Source organism: Haliotis asinina, chromosome 10 (genome assembly GCF_037392515.1).
Source record: "Haliotis asinina isolate JCU_RB_2024 chromosome 10, JCU_Hal_asi_v2, whole genome shotgun sequence".
Taxonomy (NCBI): Eukaryota; Metazoa; Mollusca; class Gastropoda; order Lepetellida; family Haliotidae; genus Haliotis; species Haliotis asinina.
Genome location: NC_090289.1, coordinates 31,215,020 through 31,222,334, shown reverse-complemented (window position 1 = coordinate 31,222,334; position 7,315 = coordinate 31,215,020). Strand labels below are relative to the sequence as shown.

Genomic DNA, 7,315 nt, shown 5'->3' with positions numbered 1-7,315 from the left:
GTGAATCTAAGTGGGCAAAACATGTTTAAACGTAGCTCTCCACTTCCATCACAAACTATATAATTTCAGTGCAAAAATACAAGGTACTGACTATCCTCAAAAATAGATCCCGTTTGGTGTAACGGGGCACATATCTAAGATAAAGACCTAAATACATCACTGAAAAGAATGCGCATCCTCCCTATATCTTGATCCATGGGTGAGACCTGTGAAGATCCTAGTCAGAATTGATCTTCGGGAACCCATGCGTGTCGCAAGAGGCAACTAACGGGATCGGAGGATTAGTCCCGCTGACCTGGTTCACACATGTCACCGTAAACCTGTTGCGAAAATGTTCATGTTGTTGATCACTGAACGAAATGTAGCTGACTGCGGCTGATTGCGGTCTTAGACCAACCAACCTCGAATGGATAGTTAATTTGGTCACGATCTTTCTCTGCGAGTATTTCCAAATGTCACAGACAAGTGTTCATTATATTAACTTATCACTACGAACCTGTGCGACAGAAACATAGACATTTACAGGTGTACACCTCTGAGATGATAAAATGTCAGAGACATAAAACATTACAAACTTTCTATGAGGAGCTCACAAGTTATCAATCAATCTTCGTGATTTGAACACTTTCTGTTCATGTCAGTTCGAGATCCTACCTATACCTGCCCAGCAAGTAATACAAGCACAGCGCATATAACACGTTCTGTCACATAGAAATAAGCATAAGCTTTAGAAGTCTTTATGTCTCTGAAATGAGAATGTGAACCTACTCGTTACCTCTGGATCAAGGTCCGATATAATATCGTTGCTTCACTATGCTTGGCAACAAAAGTAAACAAAAAAACGTCCTTCGTAGAAAACGAACAGAATATACCATCTCTTCATATTGAATACGACAGAAATAGATTGTTTTATCTCTATTGGCCTTCTATGGACATCGCCCGGAACTGTGCAATCTTGACGATCATACTGGCCAATCATATTCTCTGTGGTTCGCAGACCCACGCGACAACCTGCTTTGCCTACCAGTTGTATTCAGACAGACAGACTATGATGATACAACTTAGTGATAGTCCACAAGACAGCCTTACGACCTGATAGTACTAAATGTTAAGAAAAGAAATACTATATCGCAGGACGTGTAAAGCTATTGATGGTAAGTGTTATTATAAATCTACGACTGAAATTTCACATATCGCTTTTAATTTTTTGGCAGGATAGACCTACGTGAAACGTATCCTATCATTCAGTCAAACGTTATTTTGTGATGATTTTAGTCTTTTAAAAGACGGCATCATGAACAAATTCCACTTATAGTAAATAAGGTATTTGTGAAATTAAAAATATATCCCACGATTAACGTAATACAAACGTACTATTTTTTAAACGGATATTTGTACCGTGTAAATAGAAATAATGTTCCCCTGACAACCTAATTAAAGTATATAACATCGGTTAGTGTTTTAACTGCTCAATTACAGTGAAGTTCCTTTTTAAATAAAATGGTTAGAATTAGATACAGCAACTGCTGGCAAAATCAGCTAGTGGTCTGTAACCTTTTAACACAACATAGCAGTCTGAGAAAATAATATTGTTTCACTGAAAATTGACCAGTTTTATAATAGACTGTGATATTGTACATTCTTTAGTACAGACTTTAGTATTATTAAAATTGCTCTCATCTTTTTTTGGCTGTAATATTGTTGATGTTCAAATGCCTCTGTACACAGATATTAGCTTGAGGAAGGTAAATTGTGAGAAACGTTTGAGAAAGACTACGGTGTATTGAACGTGATCATAAGGTCACGTCTGTTGGGGATACAGGGATCTGTTGAGAATGCACGGATCTGTTGAGGGTACTGAGATCTGTTGACAGAACAGCAACCTGTTGAGAGAACAAAGATGTGTTAATAGTGTCGGGATCTGTTGAGAATATATGGACCTGTTCGATAGAACGGGGATCTGTTGAAAATACAGGGATCTTTTGTAAATACAGGGACCTGTTGAAAATGCATGGGTCTGTTGAGAGTATAGGGATCTGTTGAGAAGACAAGGATCTGTTGGGGGTACAGCAATCTGTTGAGGGTACAGGTATCTGTTGAGAGAACGGAGATCTTTGAGATTACAGAGATCCGTGGAGAGAAAAGAGATCTGTTGATAACACAGGGATCTGTTGAGAATACAGAGGGTGCAGGGATCTTTGGAGGGTACAGGCACGTATGGATCTGAGGCATTTATCCTGAAACAATCGATAGTTAGACAATGATTGTTCAATAGCACCATGATTAGCTTAACACCTATAACTGCACCTATTTTTTCAGTTCATAGAGATACAACATTTGTTGAGCGTGTCATATACCCATGTCTAGCATTATGAAAGAACTTTTTAAGTAAAGTCAAGATAGTACTGCAGTTTGTTCATATTATCTTATCACTCGTAAGTGATGAGCAGCGCTACTTTACATCGTAATATAAGATAGCGTGTACTACCGATGACGTATTTCAATAATCTTTCTCGAGTCTTCCTGGAAAACTGATAGCACGAGAGTTAACAGTATCGTGAGTGTTCTCTCTTGAATAGTATAGATTCCCAGAAATTGTCTCTGCAAAAATCTAATACATGTATATAAACTCTAGAAGTTTGATTTACATGAATGTGTTCAGATATGATTCTCTTATAGTACTCTCTTTCCAGTATTTCTTGAGATCTTGATAAGTTCGTAGGAGATCATGTGACAGAATCGTCCAATGTTCCACCACTTCTTTCTTCATTTCCTTAATATGGTTTAGTCTTGTATTTTATTAGTCTCCACAAATTCTCAGTAGGGGTGTGATCTGGGCCAGTCTGAAACTTGATCATTTTCCTACAACAACCTTTGTTTTGTGATGCCCACAGTGTTTTGGGTCGTTATCATGCTGGGAAACGCAATTATCTTCACGCAGTGTTCGGGCCGTTGGAAGGAGGTGACCATTTAAAGTGTCAAAATATTGTTCCTTCATTAAATTTCCAGTGACAATACACAACTCGTGATGATATCCAACATCGCATGTAATTTGTCGGGCAATGTTTAGGGTGTTGGTAGCTAGGTTTCTTGGTATCTTTTGTCCATCTTTTTTCAAACAGTTCAGACAGAACTTTCATTAGAAAAGAAAACTTCATTCCAGTCTTGATTATCGTGATCCCTTCACTAGTTTATTTGTCTTTCTTTCTGTGCATCTTTCATCCATGGTGAGAGCAGTTTCTTTGTTAAGTCTTTGTTAAGTCTTTGTAATTCTTTCTAAGGGGTTCAGTACATACGCGAGGACTTCCTCTATTAATCCCCTCTTTTATGGTATTCTCAGCAGTTTCCAATTTACTCCTACTGGTAATAATTTACACCGAATAAATAACTTGCAGGGCCTACCTGCCCTTGTCTTGTGCCCAATCCCAACTTCTGACTGAATATTGTTCAAAGTTCTGAATACTTTGAACAGAGGATTGTCATGGTTACCACCTAACTATTTTGCATTCGTTTTTAGACCTTTGAAAATCATCAAGAGCCAGCTTTCTTCTGCTATCAATCTGTCATGTTAACAAAGGAAGCTGTCTTCTGCACCAGGGGAGATAACACTTGATGTAATAAGATTAGTGTAAGCCTACAAGTGTTGCCTCCAATGCTGAGTACATTTCTAAACAACGTTATCCTCAATTATATACTCACAAGCAAAAGTATCGCAAGTCAAGTATAGAGAATATCTGGGGTGTGTGGGGTAGGAGGTTGGGTGGTGTATCGATATGAAAGAAGGGGTGTGTCCTGGATGTCACAGGGATGGATGTGCCCATATGATGTTGTCTGGGTGCCTGGGGTACCTGGAGGCTGCTGGGTGGGTATAAATGAGATAAACGTACCAAAAGGGTGTTATTAGTGTTGGAAGGATTTAGACGCATCCAAAGGATAATGTATTGATGTGACAGAATGGTGTTACAGTATTATATTATGGTTCAGAATGATATCGGGTGGTTTTGGTTACAAGTACATGAACTTGTTACGAGTATCGGGGAAAGAAGGAGATATATCGATGTACCTGAATTTTGTCATGTACCCGAAAGATATTGTCTGGATATGAAAGAGGCATATGTATATATCTGAATAGGGTTTCTGTTATGTAAAGGATGGAAACGTAACTGAGAGTTACCGTGAGGTAGGAGGAACCTAGATGTACTCGAAGGATTTATCTTGGTATGAAGCAGATGTACCCGAAGGATGTTGTCTTGGTGCGAAAGAAGTAGATGTCCCCGAAAAATGTTGCCAGGGTTGAAAAGCAGTAGATGTAACCGAAGGATGTTGTCAGGGTATGAAAGAAATAGATGTACCGAAAGGATGTTGTCAGGGTGTGAAAGAAGTAAATGCAATTGAATTATGTTGTCTGGGTATGAAGGAAGTAGGTGTACCCGAAGGATTTTGTTTTGGTATGAAAGGAGTAGATGTACCCGAATGATTGCCTCGATGTTCACACTCCCTATAAGGATATTAAGTGCAAAATGTAAACTTTTAACGCATCTTGTGTTAGACTGCTTGCACGACTCGACCGTCAGACCCGTTACGTGAAGTCGGTACTTGTCTAATAATCAAGGTTAAAGGTAAGAAAACCTCCCCTTTTACCTTATCTATCTGTGTCATAGAATCAAGTCAATGAAACTTTCTTTTCAGCTTGCTAGGTTTTCCGAGGCAGTGACATGTGCAAAGTCACAAGGTAACTGCACCTAAACTGTACATGTTCGGTTAGAGCGCGTCATGCTGGCTCTAGATAACCTTGTTTGCTATTCTTATCAGTTATTGTTTAAATGTTATGGAATACCACACTATCGCTCAATTTTTGAACAACGGTTTCAAATCAAAACTTTTCAAAACGTCTTCTGCACGGTCTGTGCTAATGATTTAAGTTCATTACGTTTTATTGTTTTTAGAATTAAATAATAACACTGTCTTCCTCTTAAATTAATCAACAGTACATTTAAATAAAACTGCTTTTCACAGCTGAACTGAATAGCCACAATAGAGGTTATAGAGATACGTCAATACGTAATAGATATGAAAGCATACCAAGTCATGTGACTGCAGCAAGGCATACTGAACTCACTCACTCACTCACTCAGGCAGTCACCCACTCACTATACCATTCGCTGACTCATAACACACGCAGGCGTATAATACATACTGACGCATTACACATATTGGTTTATAATACATAGATGCTGATAATATCTGTCACGTAAACATCATGCTGACTCAGCACGTTTTGGCTTATAACACTTACTGACGCGTTAGGCATATTGGTTGATAAACACATTCATACTAATAACACCTTTTGACGTATAACACACGCTGACCCATAACGTATACGCGGCTTATAACACATACTGACGCGTTACACACACAGGCTTGTAACACATACTGGTGCGTTGAACATACTGGCTCATAACACATACATGCTAATAACACCTTTTGACTTACAACATAGGCCGACCCACAACACATACTGGCTTATAAAACATACTGACGAATTACACACATAGACTTGTAACACATACGGACGCGTTAAACATATTGGCTTGTAACAAATACACGCTAATAACATCTTTTGACGCATTACGCACGCTAACCCATAACGTATATTGGCTTACAACACACACTGACGCATTACACATATGGGCTTAGAATACATACTGACACATTACACTTTTGGGCTTATAAAATACACATGCCAATAACACCTACTGACTTATAACACATGCTGATCCATAACGGCTTATAACGCATACTGACTAATACCATTACTACATCCCATACTTGTTAAAATAGTTATTGCATTGGTTCGCAGATATCACAGATATACAACCGTGAGGCATACAGCTTAACGTAATAAACTTAGATGATGTACAGGTATAATACCAATGTATAAATATATTAATAAGCATTCATGCATTTTTAAACGTTTAAATGATGTCAGGTACAAACTGATACAGTTTGGAGTCATCAAGTAGTGCATCTACAGGGAAGAAAAGGACCTATTTGTGATTGAAATTATTCAATCTATTCATGTATTTTTTGTTGTTGATACATGATTTTCTACAAAGAATATATCTTTTAGAGTTGTTTTATATATGTTTGAAACTGCTTATGTGAATATGTCTCTATGCAGTAATGATGATGTAGTTTAATACTCCATTTTTCTGTGGAGTACCAAACCAAACCATGTGTTTTTAAATATTTTATCAATCGATGAAGATAGAAACTGTTCAGCCAGATTTGTAGGCTTTCCTGATGTCGAAAAAGCACCTTTTATATAATATTTGTCTTTAAACTAGCCTGTTGATAGTAAACCATTTTCATCACATGTATCCCTAATATCTATAATTCCTTTCTCTGCCCAATTCTTTATGAAGTGCGTCGAGTTACTGAAAGGGTGATTTAACTATAGTGCCTGGGACAGAGTTTTATTGATGTTGATTTGACTACTACTACTACTACTACTACTACTACTACTACTACTACTACTACTACTACTACTACTACTACTACTACTACTACTACTACTACTACTACTACTACTACATATCCAGTTAGTTCAACTGCTCAAGGGCGCTTTTTTCCCCTCGATCATTGGATGTCCATAACAACGGCACATCTACTACTACTACTGCTGCTGCTGCTGCTGCTGCTGCTGCTACAACTACTACTACTAGTATTAGTATTAGTAGTACTGCTACTGGTAGTAGTTGTACTAGTAGTAGTACTAAAGCTACTACTACTACTAATCTACTATTACAACGAAGACAATGACGACTACGACTACTGTTGCTGCTGCTTCTACTACTGTTGCTGCTGCTACTACTACTGTTATTACTGACATTACTATAGCTACTCCTCCTTCTAATACTACCATTACAACTACTAATACGACTACAACTACTATCAGCTTCGCTATAATAACAAGCTGACACTGAACACACATGGGAATGGAAATAGATGGCATTATTATTTTGCACGTTTTATGAACATCTTGTAGCACCAACTAACATACACAGATGTTTAATTGTTTTTCAGATTACATGAGAGGCCACCATGGAATGGCCGCACTTTCACGCAAAATGTGTATTAATTGCAGGTAAGAGATTATTTTATTCATTCAGTGTCTACAGTAGGGCCGTGTTCAGACAAATACATTGTAGTGCAATATATTGCGTGTACATCGGGTACATCTACCCGTATTGCGATACGTCTTTCGATTCTTTGGGAACCTAAGTGGTTGACAGTATGACACTAATTTTACATG

At 37.9% G+C, this 7,315-nt stretch overlaps 1 protein-coding gene across 1 annotated transcript in view; it reads left to right on the top strand.

Annotated features, from left to right (window-relative positions):
* The first annotated feature begins 1,025 nt into the window (after window positions 1-1,025).
* The window catches only part of LOC137298638 (mucin-19-like), a 61,330-nt gene continuing 55,040 nt past the window's right edge, over window positions 1,026-7,315 (top strand). The window contains exons 1-2 of the mRNA XM_067830922.1: window positions 1,026-1,154; window positions 7,087-7,147. Coding sequence (XP_067687023.1) covers window positions 7,105-7,147 — 43 coding nt within the window. The 5' untranslated portion in view covers window positions 1,026-1,154; window positions 7,087-7,104. The remainder of the gene's footprint in view (window positions 1,155-7,086; window positions 7,148-7,315) is intronic.